The following is an 18,610-nucleotide window of genomic DNA, read 5'->3' as shown; positions in this document are numbered from 1 at the left end:
CAGATGCCCACAGTCCATTACATCCTGCTTATTTTACATGGGAAGAGCTTTCTCACCAAGGACTGTCAGGTTTAACACAGTGTACATAATGAGGAGTGAATGTTTCATTTTAGATCTGGTTACAGAAATGCCTTTGCCATTCTGCGTTCTCCAAAAAATTCATCGGACCTACTCTTCAGATACGGACTGATTTCAAATAGAAACACCCTCCTCTACCATGTATATACCTCACAGCTTGATTAGCTTTTAGAAAGTGTTTCATCAGTGGGATGATGAAATTAATTAAATCTGTGGGATTAATGTCACCGGCCTTTTCCTTTAGTGGCCCATAATGCCACTGCAAAGGAATCTCATCTTTCAGTCGAAACCTTCCTGATACAGGAAATACAGCAGACCTTGAACCAATCTGTCGGGACTATGCGACGCAGCAAAAAAAAATTTAAAAAAAAATAAAAAAATCCGAAGTGTATTTGCAGCCTCTGTGCCCGGTCTGGACAGGCTGCCTTCCTCTTCGGAACGGGAGCTGCTGTCAACACCTCGGGTGGCCGTTCCTACTCAGGGGTTTCCTTCTGTGTTAATCGCAATCCTCAAGAGGATTTATCCAATCACTCATGTTGCTGCTATGCAAGGAAGAGAGGCAGTGGCTGGAAACAAGCAATTCCAGAGGCGCTGGACAGGGAGAACGAAGGGGACGTACCTCAGCCCTCCCCCGGCCCCCTCAGCCCCACTGCGGCCGGGGGCGTGGCTTCGGGCGGGCCCTGCCCCAAGCTCCTCCCCGTGATTGGCCGGAACAGGCGGGGCGGGCGGGGCGGCGGGACGGGATTGGTGGGAGGGGGCGGGGCTCCGGTTACCTCGGCAACGGCGGCGGCGCGCGGGGCCGGCCGGCGCCTCCCGGGCCCAGGTCGGTGCTGGGGCCGCGGGGACGCGAGGGCCGCGCCCGGGGAGGGGGGACCGGTGCCGGCCTTCCCGGGGGACCCACCCGGTGCCGCTCTGGGAGAGGAGCCCCTGGCCTGGGGGAAGAGACCCGCGGCCGCTGTCGGAGCGGCTCGAGGCCTAGTGGTGCTGACGGAAGGGAGGGAAGGCCGGCCCTGGGAGCTGCGGTCCCGAGCGCCCGGGCGTTGTCCCGAGTTAGGTGCTTGCACCCGGTGTGCCAGAGGCCGAGCCACGCGCAGGGCGGCAAAACCACCAAGCCAGCACGACCGCTAGCAAAGCTTTACACTGTTTACACATTTTAGCAAGCAAAAACTTTAATGTTCGGTGACTGCAAGTCATCTAGTTCTCTTATTAATTAGTATCCTCTCTTCTTTTGGCTAATGATATTCTGGTTTCCCATGCTAATTAGTCCGTATGCTCAGTCTTTCCCTTCTTTTGGATCTTAGACCATTAAAATATATCCGGCCCTAAACATAAAACAAGTAAATTCTACTGGAAAAAAAATTGTCTTTCTAACACGTGGACATCACTTAAAGCTTTTTTGTTGGCTGTTCTCTGTTTCATGGATTAAATCTCCTTTGTTGTTGATTAGGCTTGAAAATAGACAAAGATCAGACATGAAAGAACATCCTTTCTTAAGGAAAAAAATCTTACACAGTTTGCTGTTAAGCTCCCAGGCCCGACTCTGGCTTAAGTAATTTTCAGAGGTGTTTGATAAATGCTGTGTAGCATTGTAGGTAAAATATCAGCTGGCAAAAAAGACGGAAAAAAAGGGCACCTGTGCCAGCTGTAACTACTGTAACTCTTCACAGATGAGAAAAAACATAAAAATAGGGGCAGGGCAAGAAGCCAAGGGTACGTTTCTTTCCCACTGCGTTCTTAAATAATGACTGTGCTACCTGGTAGGAAAATTTGCTATAAAAACATGGCTCTAATTAAAACATTGCTAGGAACTCTTGTGTATTTGGGGTTTTGGATTTAAAAGTGAAGCCCTAGAAGTATTTTTAGGGGTTTGTATTTCTTCGTTTCGTTTTAGGAGTGCCTACAATGTACTTTTTTGGCCCTATCTAGAATGTATAGATGATGCTTTTGATTGGCTAAGAAAGGAATGTGTCTTGGAGCAGGTTTTTGTCAGGATAATTTAATAAATTAATAACAAAAGCTTTAATCACTGAGTTGTATATATGGATTAGAAAAGGAGTGAGGTATAAACCAAAGAAGGTTAGAATGAGAGATTTGCTATAACTAATGTTGGGGTTTTTTAATTACACAGTTTTTAATAACTGTGTAATATTGTAGCTGCAATGTAGATCATGACCAGTCCTGAATCAAAATGCACCAGATGAAGCTCTAAAAAAGATCCGTATTTTAAGAGGAAAAATCATCCTTTAGTCAGAATGATTACTTATGTGACCTTATTCAACACAAAGTTTTAAAATTATTAAAAAGCAGTTAGCCATCATTTTGTATCAATTACTGAAAACGTGTGATCAAAGATTTGTTTTTGATTTTTTTTTTTTTAACTTTTGCCCCTCCTGCTGTGATTTCCTGGGGTAATTAAGCTTGCAACCTGAGTTGTCCACTGCTGTGTGCTTTTAATTTATTATGAAAAAAAACAGCCTTCACCACTCCAGAAATCCTCTGACATTAATTACTTTATTATTCAAGGCATCTCAAAGGTTTTCAGCTGTCTGATTGCTGAAATTCTTTCTAGTGGAATTCATTCAGGACAGACAAGGGTTATCCTCTTTGCAGAGTGCGTTTAGCCAGGTATTGCAGGGCAACACGTGATGTAAGCTCCTTTGAATGTGCCACTGCCAGGTAACTTCAGCCAGTCTGGGAAACAGCAGAGGTTTGGCATCTCCCTGACGTGTGGGTGAATGTTTTGGTGCCTGTTAGATCTATTTTAATCAGTTTCTATTTATGGTGGATGAAGAGTTCCTAATTTACACATGTCAATATTGGCAAAACCTGTTAGAGTTTGAGTCGAATCAACAGGGAGTGCTTTATTTAATGCAGGGTTCAGTAAATTATGTAGCAGGTGCTGAAGAAGGGAAATAGTGTTTTGTTGTCTGAATGATGGACTGCTGACAACTGGAAGTAAAGATCATGGCCCTCGTTTTGGTTTTGCTCAGTTTGGTGGGAGCCCTGGTGGGGCTGCAGTTGTGCCCCTGTTTGGGCTGCTCAGAACGATGGCAACATTTCCTGCCTGGTGAATCAAGGGCATTGTGTGATACAGACAGGGCTATAAACAGCCAGTCTACTTTGGTATCGAGGCCTCCTGGCTGTAATCAGCTTACCCTCCATGTGCTTATGTGCAGAGCCAGCCCCTGGCACAGTATTTGTGTAAGGTCCTGCTCACACCATCCTCTCCCAGGTGTGAGGCTGCTCAGCCCCATGCCCACCCTCCGTGCCAGCGCTGCCCTGCATGTAGCGCTTTTCCAACAGCTCTGATTCCCTGAACAACAGGTGATCCCTGTGATTTCCAGCCAGAGCCATGGGATTGTTTGACAAGCTGGCAGGATGGCTTGGGCTGAAGAAAAAGGAGGTTCACGTCTTGTGCCTTGGCTTGGACAACAGCGGCAAAACAACGATCATCAATAAACTTAAACCTTCAAATGTAAGTAGTCGGCTTGGTTCACTGCTGGGTGTTTGTTTGGTCTGGCTTTGCATGCTATTGTACTGAATATGCCCATGGAAAAGATGTGAAGAGCTTGTGGTTTAGTGGAACAAATATATTTTAAGACTTTCCAACTAACTAAAACAAAGGGTAAGCATTCACATGCACATTATTTTCCAAAAAAACCCCACTGTTAATGTGGCACACTTTTGTTAAGATCACCGGGTAAGGAAGGATTTATGATGGCTGAAATCAGGATCTGAAACAGTCACTCAAATTGCTTAAATAATTGCCACAGGATTGCAGTTACAAGTGATGTTGAATGTTTAAGATTAATACAATTGTACAAGAACTAATCATGTTTATTTTAATCTCTTCCTGAAAAATAATAAGTGAATAAGAGATAAAAAATAAGAAATAAAAAAGAAGATGCACATTTAAGGGTGACTTCACTATTTTTAAAGCCGAATAATTTTCAAAATAAGTACTGCTAATACCTGTAGTTCATTCACCCAGTGAAAAGTGTTTAAGGCCACTAGAAGTACATAATATTCTGAGCAAAAATGAGAGTAGGATCATCTTGTTTCTAGATATTTTTATGGGCTAGAAATAGATGAATTTTGGTCAGCATGTTCAAAGCCAAAAGTTATGCATCTTGGTTGTGTACATCTGGGAAACTGATTTCTGCTGTTTATATCAGGACACAGTGTTTTTATTATTATTATTATTAATTTTCATTGAATATTCCCTGATGAGTCCACTGGCCATTTAAAAAGTGTGACATAGTGAAGAGTCTGCTACTCTTCCATTCCTGGCAATTATTCTTCCACTGAACATTGAGTAGATTTATAAACAAAGACTATAAACTGCTTGCTATCTGCTTCCAGTTGTTTGGTAGAAAGGCTACAGTTTGTACCAGGCAAATTGTATCTTTATGTAATTACTGACACCTTTTTTGTAGAGGGTTTTTATGTCATGCCTTAAGCAGTAAGGGATTCCTAAACAGAGTTGAATGCAGACTTGAAGATTTATCACAATAATGGGCATTAGAGAAGCTCTCAGGGGAATTACATGAGTAGAATAAACGGAATTTATTTGTAATGAGAATTTATAGGAGGATAACTTTGCATCCAACTTGTGTAAGTCCTACCCTTGCAAGACATGCCAAGTAGTCTAGCATGTGACAAATGTCATTAGGTCAAAGTTAATAAAACTGTTTATTTTTAGTAAGTTCAATGGACAGGTGATTTTGAGAGGTCTGGGCCAACCCAGTCTTCTTAAGAACTGCTGCTTTACCCCCAGAGCAATATATCAGGGCCTGGCAAATCCAAATGTTTTTCCATCTGTCTGCAGTTGCTTCTGCTGGACCTGCCTATGGATGGTGTTTGGAATAAGGGGCTCTGTGAGTCTGTGCAAGGATTGCATGTCACTTTCTCAGACGGCTCTGTAATCTATGGGATGTGACCTTTCTTCCTGCTCAATATCGATGCTTCTTAGAGGAGCTATTCTTTTCCACCAACTTAGCTGAGAGGTTCCTTGACCAGCTCAGTAGTAAATCAGACAGATCACTTAGCAGTGCTTTGTGTTTTGACAATTCCAGTAGCATTCACTTAATTCTCCAAAAAAAAAAAACCCTTTGATTCTAAATGCCTTTACTTTTCTGGGAACTAATATTGCACAGTTTGGGGCAGAAATAAATCTGTAATATATTCATGTTTCAAATATATTTCCGTGTTTGCGTTTTCTCATTTGATTGTAAAATCTGTGCTTTCTTTCCTTCAAAGGCTCAAACTCAGGACATCGTTCCAACAATAGGATTCAGTATAGAGAAATTCAAAACTTCAAGGTAGTACTTTCTGTCTTCATTAGCAGTAGTGGTTATTATACAATAGTTGCACTTAATTATCTCTTTCAGTGAGTTTGTAACTGAGTATCATGTGTGGTGGTGTAATGACATGACACTGCAGTTTGTTGAAATGTAGTTCCACCACAAGACCTGATCATGTTCCAGAACTGTGTGTTACAGTAAAATGTGTGTTTTGCTGCTATAAAACTATTTTTTAAAAAATTAAATTTTTGTTTGTTTTATTGCAGCAGCATGTATAAATATCTGATCCCTGACTGTTGAGAGTTTCAGAATAGGGCACTGTTACAGAGTGGAGAAGAGACAGCTGCTGAGGTGGCAGCCTGTATTCCACTCTCAATCTGGTAACCTAAATTAAGCACTCTCACTGGAGGTACTCTGAGCAGATTGCAGTGTAATCTCATTAAATGCAAAAGGATGGCTACAGCATTAGCAATGCAAAGGTGGCAGGAGCAAAAGCCAGGAAACAGAGTAATAAGTCATTAGTTGAATGAAGGTTAAGATTTATATTAAGAATGTGGTGACGAAGATATTTCAAGTAGGCAGCATCATTTTGTTATTTTGTAGCCTTCACTGGATGTGAAAGTGTGTGTTTCAGTGTGTGCAGTTAGTCTTCAAACCAAGCAGTGTAGCCACACTGGGTGGGAGATCTGCAAGAAAATTGTTTGTTCCTTGAGCTGGTAGTGAGACTGAGAGGTTTTGTATTTCTCTGAGAGCTTCTACGACTGAGCTCTGTCTCAGTAAAGTACATCAGACAGGTTTGGGACCTTCTATGTGAGAATGTAAATTAATTTCTATTGCTTTTTTTTAATTCTGATGATGATGACCTGTAAATAAACCATGTAGAATGATTAAAAAGCCCAAAACAACCCCTAAAAAACCCACCCAAAACCTCAAATTCTACAAACTGACAAACCCACAACTCTATGTCTGGACATAGAGTGGAAAAGATGTCTGGAGAGCTTCCTTTTCCCAACCTCATTGTTTTGGTGTGGCCTCCACTTGGGGAGCTACTTAGGGCTACCCAAAAAAGGACAGCCTAATTCTGAAGTCAATGTTGCCTCTGTAAATATTTCAGGAGCAAATGAGAACTTTTTGTGGTGTTCAGTAAGTTGCCTTGCTGTATGTAGTGTTTGGGTGAAATCCAAACAGTGGCAAAGACAGCTCTTTGTAGCTTGCTCATCTGAACTCACCTGTTTTTACCAAAATGTGATTTCTTTTTTTTCCTAAAGGTGGAATTTATTTTTTTTTTAAAAAAAGCCTTTTATTTTGCATACATTTATACCTGTCTAGGGTATAGAATTTAACACAGGCCATGGATTTTAAGTCATGGTTCATCTGAACTTCATGTACTCATAAACAATATTTGATACCAGCATGACAGAGAGACCAAATGGAACCTTCTTTTGCAATTAATGTAACTTTAAATAATTGGTTTAGTTGTTTTATTCTTGTAATAAACATATTATCCATTGTGAAATATTTCTATAATAAGACTGCAAAACTGACTAGGATAATTTGAAAGCAGATAATGCAACCAGAGTTTCTTTGGGAATTTTTCTCAGTTGATTTGAATTCAAATTGATCTGGCTTCTTTTTTTTTCTTTTTTTTTTTTTGTCAGGGTAGCAAAGGAAATGGATGTGGGTTGGGTTTTGTTCTTTTTTCTGGGCCTCATGCACTTCTTTTCTTTGCAGTTTGTCTTTCACAGTGTTTGATATGTCAGGTCAAGGGAAATACAGAGACCTCTGGGAACATTACTACAAGTAAGCCTATAATTTATTTTAAAGCATTGCTGTTTGTATTAATTGTTGTGTGAGTTATTTAGACAGAAGTATGATAATATCTAGTGATTAGAAATGATTCAGAGAAGGCTTATACCTGATGTTTGACAGAAGGTTTATTCTGGATAAATAAAACTTTCTGTTGTAACAAATGAAAGTTTTTATTTGCTGTTATTCTGTGCTTTTGGGGACAACTTGAGGGAACATTAACTAGAGGTGAGATTTAAATGTTGAAACCTGAAAAACAATCCTGTAAGAAAGCTCAAGGTCAGCTAGGTTTACAATTTTTCAGTTCTTCTGTGAGTCAGCAACTTAAAACCTGCAAAATATTGGCTGATGGCTAAGATTTTTAGAGGCGAGGGAAATGAGCCTTAGAGAATAAGGCACGTGTAACTAAGAACCTGAATGAGCATTCTTAATGTTATTTATTAAACAGGATACTCTCTGTACTTTATAACACTCTGGTATTGCCTTTTGGTAAGAGATGGACACCATTCTCTGGTTTTGGAGCTTTTAGTGAAACTTAATCTTTATTTGCATTGTCTCATTGCTGTTCTTTAATGCCTGATCCTGATCTAGATAACATGAACAATACTAAATACTAAATGCTCCATGCAGAAGTAGCTTGGAGAAATAGAAGGGAGAAATTCTGAATATTATAATATTGATTAAATATTAATATCAGTTGTGTTAGAGCTTAAATTGTTTTTTAATTGGAGATTAATGCTTCCTCTCCTTCCTGTGCAAATTGTGTTAGCATTGAAAACATTTGGCCAGGAGATCTTCATTGTTCAAGACTGTTAGATTTGCATTTCAGTAACTGATGCCCTCAGGCTACTCTCAGAATGCTAGCAGAGTGCTTCATAAGCAAATAATTTTTATGATTTCTGTATTTAATGCAGTAACTTTTCCCTTGTGGGGCATAAATGGCTTTTTCATCTTAACAATAACTCCCTAACAGTAGGGGAGTTTTTTAGGTTATGCTGACAGTGAAATATGCACTTGTATCCACCTCTGGACCTGATCCAGTGCAGTAGGGACATAATTAAGATTAACTTCTAAGAATAGTATAAAATCAATAATTAGTATTAATTAAATAAAAATATTAATAAAACACATGCTGTTCAGTTTATAAAGTTAACTAATATTTAGTTTTGTAGGAAATGAACTCTGGGCAAGTGTCAAAGTAGTTGACTTGGAGTCCTTCAAGTCTGGGCTTTTTCTTCTGTTTAGCTTGAAACTATCTTCTAGGTCATCCTCTAAGTACATTTATCTTAAATAATCCCAAAGTCATGTTGTCTCCCTATCCCTGTTACTTCTTTGTGAAGTTATTTTTTTGGTGGTAAATACCTGCCAGTACTCTTGATTCCTCTGGTAAAACACTCTGCTCATGAAAATTGCTTAGGCATTTTCAGCTAGTATGCAAAAGCTTTATTTACTAAAGGTTCTATACACCACAAAAGAATGGGCCTCCTCATACAGTCTTGGGCTGCTCAGGTTATTTCTGGTTTGCAGCAGGTATAGAACTGTTTCTTATCAAAATACAAAGATAGATGGTGCTGGAGGCTAAAGAATGTACTCATAATGGTCTCTTAGAGAAATGTAAAGTGAAGGAGAGGTGAATATCACATTAAAATATAAAGTAAATATACTTTTTGTGGGTGTTTTATAACAGGTGAATTATGAATTAGTGAGACTTTATTTGGTTTTCAAAACAAGTTTCAATCAATGGAACATCAAGTCATAAAATATCAGTAACATTCTGAAATAATGAGTTGAGTAGTTGCATATATGGTGTCACTGTGATCATACTCCCAGCAAAGTGTCCTAATGATTTGAAATAGTTGAAAGTTTTCACCTGCTATTTGAAAAAAAAAAAGAAAGATCCTCTTTATGCAGGATATGTAAAAATTAAAATTACCTGCATATGCCTAGCTCTGGATACAAGTCATTTTATAAAAAGGTATTTGACCTTTCTCTAAATAAACTTTAGTACAGGAAATACAAAATTTCCATAAAGATCTGTCTTTATGTTTGGTTTTTTTTGTGCCTGACCACAATGTCAAAATAGCATTAGGTTACATTTTGAGTTAATTTTTCGGTCAGGGTAGTAAAATAAAGCTTTTCTAGAAGGTATGTGGAGATTGAACCTTGTAGGGGCAGGTAACAACCTCATATCTAAAAAAAATTATGCATGTTACCAAAAGATTGAATTTCAGAAATAAGACTGGGTTGAAATTTTCATGGTAAATAACAATGACAAAAATTAGAGGAAAAATCAGGTTTGTTTGGACTCTTTTCTTGGTGTTTCTTCTGAAGCCTTTTCTTATTCACAGTTTGAGAACCTATAATTTGCCTCTTTGCTCTTTTTATGTTATGCAGAGAAGGCCAAGCCATTATTTTTGTCATTGATAGCAGTGACAAATTAAGAATGGTTGTGGCCAAGGAAGAACTTGACACCCTTCTGAATCATCCAGGTGAGGAGGCTTTCTTCCCCTTCTGTGTCCATATTTGTTATGTTGTCTTAAGAAAAGCCCTTTTCTGACACATTCTGAGTATTTTGCAAGTATTTTAACCATTCATGAATATTAGAACAATAATAGTCTTCAAAAACTTGGGTTTGTTTTTTTATCTATTCTCATTTAGAAATCGGTCACGTTTCAGCTTTCTACACTGAGTTGGGTTGGTCTCTTATTAATCAATATAGATCAAAATTTACATTGTTTTGAGAGAGAATAGACTTTGAGTTGGAAGCTGGAGAGGCTTCTTGTGTTGACCAGACAAAACTGTGTCTCTCTGTCTGTTTTTTCCATGAAGACAGCTAATTCCTTTAATGTAACATTTAATTTTCTTTTGTCATCTTCATTATATTTTTTTATGCTTTAGACAGAAATAAGGAGGGATAATTGCACCAGTCAGTTTCAATTCACTATGGAAGAGGATATGAGAGGATTCATGATCAGGGTCTTGGTTTTAGGGGTTTGGTTTGGGATTTCTTATGTGACACTGCACCTTAATTAAGTTCTGGTATCAGTCAATTCTTTGCCTTTCCATATATCCAACATTACTGGGATGTGTCTGTAAGAAATATGCAATTTTGACTTTCAGCACTTTTGGTAGTTCTCTGCCTAACCAGAATATAGAACTACTACATCTAGGAAGATTAAAAGTGAAATAATCCTGTGATTCCTTAATTATTTATTAAACTGATAGAACCTTAACTTGTGTGATTCCCATGCTGAAAATAAGAAAGGAAAAGCTGACTTGCATTTCTAAGAAAAGCAATGTGTGATAGGGACAAATATGTTCCCATGACTTTGTTTTCCATGAAGACTGTATGTAACACTTTAATTCATCAACAAAGATGCCGGAGCTGACTGGGCCTTGTTATTCTCATTCTCTAATTTCTCATTCAAGGGTATGGGCTACTTCAAATGCAGACACTGAAAAGATAATGTTACAAAAGTCACAGGGAGGATGAGGTGAGCCAAAGGCTGCAGGTGGATTACACAGATGCCAGGGCACTTTGTACCAAGTCAGGAATTAACTGCAGCACTAAAAGCCAATTCTGTTGGTAAAGAGGAACCACACACAGCCAAGGGTTAGAGGCAAAGCCGCTGGAAGAAGTTACTGGTTTAACAGAGGGCAGGAGGGTGAAAATGTTTAGATGGAGTAAAAGCAACCTTAAGTGGGGCTTTTCATTTAGGCATTAATAGGTCACTAATGCTGACCTAGCAGGTCAGTGCTGTTCAGTTGTTTGTGAATTTGATGAATTTGTGTCTTCAAGTTAAAAAGACCAGGCTCTGGCCACTGAGTGCACAACCAGGAGACAGCAATTGTGGATTTCTGTCTTGCAGTGGTTTAGCTTCAACACAGCAACAGTGTTACTGATTTATCAGTTCTGATATTTCACATCTAAGAGAACCAAAGAGCTGAAAAAGTTCTTCTAGGATAATGTTCAATCAAAGTAGCTGTTAGGTGAATCCATATATAACTGGTTTGCTATGTCAGTATTTTTTTTTTTGTATTAGTGTTCTGCCTTTCTTGCTGAATGCTCTACTTTCTCCTAGTCTATGCTTCTGTCTGTGTCATCCTCCTGGAGTGGTTTAAATGTACATGCTTACCTAAGTTTGAAATGAAATCTAATCAATTCCTGTCTCTGAAAATCTTAGTGACCCCACAGTAAAACAGTTCCCTGTCTCTTTGCCAGGCTTTGCCTGAGGGAAAGGGAAGGGAATGTGTCCTGTGAAGCATTAATGGAGTTAGAAGTTCTACTAGGTGGGACTTTAGTGAATCAGAGCTATAAATTATTTTTACTTACATTAATGGACAATGCCCTCTTCAATTAACAGCTTTAATGATAGCTGTATCATATTTTGGTTTTTTACTACAATTTCATTCTTCAGCACTTTGAAAGATGGTAGCTGTAGATTACCTGGATTAGATGATGACTCTTGGGTCACTTCACCTCCAGCACATGCTTCTAAACTAAACTGAAATTCTTGTAAACTTGAAATTCTTTGTGTAAAATTGCACATCACGCATTTAATGTCTGGAATATTTTTTAATGTGTTACTTCATAGCCACTTGCAGCTAGAAAGGTTTGCTTTCCACTAGTAACTGTGAAAAGTGTGCACATTAGGAAATTATACAGATTTTTGTGACCATGACTTTATGTAGCAGATATCTTTGGGTGTGCATTATGAGTCTGGGTGGGTAGGTTGTGCCCCTTTCTAATTGTTTAGGAAAACACTGGAAACTCCTTGAATAACTTGGCTGTTTGCATATGTGATGTCAGCTAATTTATGTGGTTTTAATTTACCCATAACCTGCAACCTGTGGGTACATGGGTTAATTTAGTTATACTGTAAATTAATATAGAAGTTTTAGTTAGGAAACAATAGCTGTCCAGCTATTTAATTATACTGTGCTTTTGTTTTGAGGCCTTTGACTTGTGTTTATGGATATCAGAGGGCAAAAGAGATTCAAATAGGGTAAATAGTTTGTGAAAATGGTCAGTGTTTTGATCAGCACTTATCATCTGTGAATAATGAATATGGACAGGCAGTGTTATCTCCACTGATTCTGTGGAAAGATTTAATAGGAAGGTGGAAAAGAACATAATTGGGGAAGTTCAAACCGTTTCAGCACTGAGAGTTTGTTGGAATTTGAGGGGTTTTTATCGTCTTCCTGCCCATTGACAGGGGCAGATGGCTTATGTTTGACATTTTAAAATAAATTCTTACCTAGTTCCCTGTGTGAAATAACATTTTCTTTCTACTGTTTTGAAAAGAGCCTGTGTAGCAATTTTCATTGAGATGGTAGAGTGTAAGTTCATTTCCTATCAAGCACTGATGGATAGACTAAAACCTGGATTTTCTCTAATTCTGGATATCATCCTTTGTATAAATAATATGAAAAACTCTGAGAGTTAGTCTTGGTGCTGACAATTTTTTGGCAGTGTTACATCTGTAACTTTGAAAAGACTACACTTTGCTTCCTTTCAATCACCATATAATTTTTTAGGGCAATCTGTGAGGTTTAAGCTTGTCTATGTGTAAGTATCCCAGAAACTACCAGAGTACTTTGGTCTGTAGTTCTGTCTGCTACGTGCAGGAGCTTCTGGAGAAGTCCTTCAAGGGAAGGTAGAATAAAGGATGTCCAGTTATGTGCATTTTTTTCCAATTTTATAAATTCTTTGAAGTAATGGATGCTTTCTAGGACTCTAAAGGATAATTCAGACTACCCTTCTCAACTGTTGTTGTGACAATATGAATGAATGCAAGTGATTTTTTTTCCATCCATTTTATACATCAGTCCTCACTAAGCAGAGATGTGCAGTGTTTGTAGGCAGTGGTTTGATCTCTTGTTCCTCAGCTTCACCAGCAATTCCTATCTCCAGGTTGAAGTGTAGGTATAAGGTAGGGGGAGAGGGGGTGGAAGATTCCAAAGCCTGCAAGGAGATTTGTGAGCATTCTGGAAGCATGCAGCAGAGGCCAGGTGACCCAACAGTGTGTGCATCTTGGTAGGATGCAACCTTCAGAGAATTTGCAGCTACAGGTGAGCAAAATACCTTCCTGTGCTGTTTGCACCTTGTTACATGCAGAGATTAATGAGTGTTGCCTCATGTCCTAAGGGTTCTGTCTCTGCTCATGCCTAGATATTAAGCACCGTCGACTGCCTATTCTCTTCTTTGCTAACAAGATGGACCTCAGGGATGCAGTGTCATCTGTGAAAGTGTCTCAGTTGCTGTCCTTAGAAAACATCAAAGACAAGCCCTGGCATATCTGGTAAAGTTCTCTTTTTCCATCCATTTATTTGCATTACTTTGTGCATTCCTATGTTAGCCTTGTTGTGGCACTCACTACTGTATAAAATAAATGGAGTAGATAAAAGACAGATTCCACATGTGAAACAGTAGTAATTTTAAAATACTTACGGTGAAACTTACTTTAAATGTACAGTGCATTCATTTAGACTGTGTCTTTAAAGTTTTCCCAGCAGAACTGTTAGCCAAGTAATGGAATGCAGGATTTCCAGTGAAATCAGAAAGCGGAGTTGATATGAGAAGAATGGTTGCCATTATATTTTGCTGGGAAATGGAGCAGAATTGTTATCAGAGTGCTTCTGTTAGATTACCTTGCAGGTTTGAGAATATCAGTAATAAAACCTTTGGAGGTTTTTTCTACTCTGGAGATGCTTCAGTAAACTGTTGTTGAGAGGCCATGTAGTAAACTGTTCTCTTCTGAATACAGAGGGATACTGTACTCTGTACCCTGTCATGTTTGAGTGGATTTTTAGTTGTAGAAGCTAGAATTTTCTTCCTGAATGATCTAAGCTTTACTTAGTGCAGGTGTTCACAAAGAAAAACTCTCCTTTTATCAGAAGTGCTTTATAGAAGTTGGCTTTTTGTCCTATTAAAGTCCTCAGCTGTTATAAATAAAGGTGAAATCAGCAGCTGAAAGCTACAATTTTCATTTAAGGCCCTTCAATGTTAAACTTGATTACCTGGATATAGTTTCTGTCCAAAAATCATACTCATGAATTCCCAAGTTTCTTGGAAAATCATTTTATAGGGAACTGCAGTTACAGTTTGGATTTACTGCTGGGCTGCTTTTCATGAATTGAAGAATGAAGAGCATTTAAACAGTTATCCCCCAGTAATTCAGAAGGTGGATTTACACTGCTCTCAGCATAGCAGAATAGTTTTATACATTAACAGACACTCCTGGGGTTGCTGTTACAATGAAGTGTGTACATACACACATAATTCCTCCTTCCAGTACTCCAGCATTCTCACTGTGTGTAGGAACTGCATGGAGGACATTTGGGCTTGATCATCTTGAAGGTCTTTTCCAGGCTAAATGATTCCATGATTCATGGCTGCTGTTGGAAGGAGTAAACATCTTTCACAGCGTTGTCTGAGGAAGGAGGTGCTGCAGAACAATGTGTCTGCCCTGTGTGGGAGCTCTCCCAGAGCCCCCTGTGTTCTAGGAATGATTCCTTGTGCCTTGAAACTGGAATTAAAATAGATCATATTGTGAAATGGTGTTTCCCTATGGGGAAGGTACCATGTATCATTTGAGGAGCAGTCTTCTCCATGGGAAGAAGACTTAAGGAAAGTGTACCTGATGCTACATTGCAATTATGTAAATTATAAGTTTAGTGATGACTCACCTAAAACTGGTATTTTTACAATGTTTTTGAAATTTGATTTGTTTCTTTCAGTGCCAGTGATGCTCTTAAAGGAGAAGGATTACAAGAAGGTGTGGATTGGCTCCAAGGTATATCACATGTAATTCTCTTGCTCTATTTTCATTCTGTTAAACTCTTTCATTTTGTAAGGTTTTTTTCTTTATTATTTCCTTTGTTTTCTTTCTGTCCATTTCTGCTGTCAGATCAAATTACACAGTGAGTACTAAATCTGTCTTGTATTTGCCTTTCATTTACCTCCTTAGAGTACACAAAACATCATGTGGGCTTCCCTGACCAAAGTGTGTATTATGAAATACTAATGCACACTCTTGCAAACAGTGTAGCACTTTCATTTAAGCAATACCATCTCCTGCACTTCAGTTTCTGATTGTGGTAGTTCAGTTTCTTCTTTAATTCATTCTTAATATCCTGTCCCTGTTGTACATAACTTAATGTTATGTATCAAGAAATGGTGAAAGAAAGTAAGCCAAGTAGGCAGACAGATACACTGGTTATAATTATACACCTTCAGCTCTTTAATCCAGAGCCAAAAGAAGGACTTCTTACACTATAACGATTATAGGACATGCAGACACTCATAACTGCATGGAAAATATCAGATTCAGCTTGGATGATGTCTGACATCCAGCATCTTTAATTACAAACTTGGTACAGATGTCGTGTCTCCTCCTGTTGTGTGTTGGTAAGGCTCTGGTGTCTCTTGTGCTCCTGCTCAATGTTTAGATTAGTGAAGTGTGGCATCGTTTTGGCAGACTGCTATCCCAGTTTGAGCTCCCTGACTGGCCTTAATGGTGCTGTGAAGTGCTTCGGGTGGTGCGGGCTCAGCTGAACTGCAGCAGCCGCCTGTGCTGTGCCCCGCTGGCCACCGGGTGTCAGCGCTGGCCCGGGGACAGAGCCTCCTTCCGAAAGGGTAACAGCCAGCCCTGGCCCGGGTTATCTCATCCCCACTGCTCTGGGGACACCAGACTGGCCTTTCTGCTTAGACTCGTCCTGCTGACTAGAAAAAGATGGTTTGTTTTACCGAGGTATTGTAGAGTACAAAAACATTCGGTCGTGTTTTCAGAGGGAGGGCTGCTTGCCAAAAATAGCCTTCAGAGAAAGATTTATTGCCTTACAGAGGACCAGTGATGTTTCCTCCACCAGCTAAAATAATTCTAGGGTGGGAACCAGCATCTTGGCATGGGGTTTCCTCCTCTCCTGTATCCTATCATCATAGAGGCAGATTCCAAATCATTATTTTTCCTAATTTCAGGCATAGTTCTGGCTTAGTACATGTTTTCTTGCTATGTTCAGGGTCTCTGCTTCTCTTGGAGGAACCTTTAGAGTTTCAGTCCAAATTTTAGGTTTGTACATAGATTCATTCTACTTAAAAGGATCTCAAATACTTGTGCAAATATTTTCTGACAAAATATTAAAGTTATATATGTAGATTTTTTTTAAGCACAGCAAGCAGATGCTTCTGCTGTCACTCACATAGCTCTTCATAGCTCTTCACTTCTTATGGGGTGTTAAACTTCTTAATTTTCTGAGCTGAAAATCCTCATGGATGGATTCTATCTGAAAATTTCCTTCAACTCCCTGGTTCAGTGAATCCAAAAGCTTAAGAGGGGTTGAGTTTAAACTGTACTGTTACCTAAGCACACGTGGTTTGGCAATTATATATTTAAAAGGCTGAATACTTTGATATTTCAAGGACAAATTTTTACTCTTGATTCTCCTCATTCCTAGAGCACTAGATGGAAATATTTGGAACAGCTCTGTAGTTTTGGTAGTCCCTAAATCACAGCCTGGGGATGCCATAAAATTCAGGGGAGGAAATGACACCTGGTGAATGAGTGCACAGTTCTTGTCAGCAGCCAAGCTTTCCTTTGTTTCCCTTTCCAGACCCATTCCCAATTAGGGTGGCAGGGACAGAAAGTTTTTTGGATTCTTATTCCTAGTGAAGGCTGAGTTTGCTATTTTCCTGTTTTGTAATGGGGTTGCTTTTGCAACTGCACATCCTCTGTAGGGTAAAACAAACCTGTTTTTACATTTTGTAATGGGATGCTGGATGCTTTTGGTAACCAAGAAAATGTTTGAAGTGAGTTGAGAAGTGGCAATCAGGCAGCAATGTGGAGAAATGTGTCTACTGAGAGCAAAGTTTTCATGAGTTATTCAAAACCAAACTTTAAATTTTTGGCTGTCGGGCAGTTCATGTTCAGTTAAGTGGAATCCAAAATGTGTACAAGGAATTGAAATGCACGCTTCATAAAGCAATCTTCCGGGTCTTATTGTCATCAAAGTGATCTTATAAGCCTGAAGATGACAAAAATTTAATTAGGTGGAAGAGTCTCCCTGCTTAATTAGCAAGATTTGGGGAAAACAACTTGGCTGTACAGGAATTTCAGAAGTGGGTGAGAGGGCAAGTTGAAAACAGCTCTGCATTGTCCCCCATTCTTGCAACTACACCAAAATACCTATATCTATTTTATGATTTCAAAAAGCAAAATGCAGCAAGAATTCATCTTGTGCTAAACTAGATGTTTATTTTTATTCACAGGTCAGATGCAAGCAATGAAGACATGAGAGATAAATAAAGGATCTATGGGGCTCTTTTGTACCCTTTGTCAGTAGGTGAACAAGTTCCTTGGAAAGGAAGAATGATTTTAAGAAGATGAACAGTTCAGCTAAAATATCCTGTATTGACTTGTTTCATTTTAGTATCTCTTCCATGAAAACTGAATGTAGAGAACCTAGCACCTCAGGTATGCACATTAATGAATTAAATCTTGTGACTGGAAAGCGTATACAAAAATAAAAAAAAAAAAATTGTGTTAACAATAAACATCTTTGTTCATTTGAGGTTTAGGTGATTACTGGACATCAGGAAATTCCTCTCTGTTTTCTGGGGGGACTCCTTTTGAGCAAATGGGAATATTTATTTTCCAGAGAAAGAATAATCAACACTTCCTGAAATCCAGCTACATAAGATACCTACTGATTTTAGGTGCCCAGTCTTAGGCATTAGTGCCATTTTTTTATATTAAAGTTTGACATTGGGTTTTTATTATCCATCTCTAATAGACTTCTATAAGAATATTTTGATTAAAGATACAAGGATTCAGTTGTTCAGTGTATTTGGTACAGATGATTGCAGATGTTTATAAGAAATTGCTTTTAATGAAATGTTATGATTTGTTTTCGTGATTATGCCATAGTTATATTTGCATTCCCATAAATAAAACTTAAAATATATTACATGCCCTGATTGGGTTTTTTAACTTTAATATGTTCATTAATAGTCTTCACATCCTAAAGATTTTTTGTTTTCTATTAGTTTCATTTGGAATTTGTTTATCCATATTCAAGTGGATATAGCACTGTATATGTAATAAAATGGTATCTCTGTTGCCAAGGTTTTTTTAATTAATTGCATATTTTTTTTACACTACCTAATCAACTAGACTGCTCTTCACATACCTAAGGAGCATAAGAATCACAGGATGGGTCAGACTGGAAGGGGCCAGGGTGGGGTCATCTGGCCCAACCTCCCTGCTAAGGTAGGATAGGACCATCCCAGAGCACATGGAACAGGATTCCATCCAGGTGGTTCTGGAATATGCCCAGTGAGGGAGACTCCACACCCACTCTGGACAATCTGTTCCAGTGCTTGGTCACTGCACAGTAAAGTTCTTCCTCATGTCCAGGCAGAATTT

At 38.8% G+C, this 18,610-nt stretch overlaps 1 protein-coding gene across 1 annotated transcript; it reads left to right on the top strand.

The window, feature by feature from the left end:
• The first annotated feature begins 818 nt into the window (after positions 1 to 818).
• Positions 819 to 17,739, top strand: ARL6 (ARF like GTPase 6). Its single transcript, XM_023945138.2, has 8 exons — positions 819 to 901; positions 3,403 to 3,553; positions 5,338 to 5,399; positions 7,113 to 7,181; positions 9,582 to 9,676; positions 13,360 to 13,489; positions 14,928 to 14,983; positions 17,455 to 17,739. Exons 2-8 carry the CDS (start codon positions 3,431 to 3,433, stop codon positions 17,478 to 17,480), a joined length of 561 nt encoding a protein of 186 aa, XP_023800906.1. The 5' UTR covers positions 819 to 901; positions 3,403 to 3,430; the 3' UTR covers positions 17,481 to 17,739.
• The last annotated feature ends 871 nt before the right edge of the window (positions 17,740 to 18,610 follow it).

Source organism: Cyanistes caeruleus, chromosome 3, assembly GCF_971803275.1.
Source record: "Cyanistes caeruleus chromosome 3, bCyaCae1.hap1.1, whole genome shotgun sequence".
Taxonomy (NCBI): Eukaryota; Metazoa; Chordata; class Aves; order Passeriformes; family Paridae; genus Cyanistes; species Cyanistes caeruleus.
Note: the sequence above shows the minus strand (reverse complement) of the source record. Positions and strands in the feature narration are given on the sequence as shown.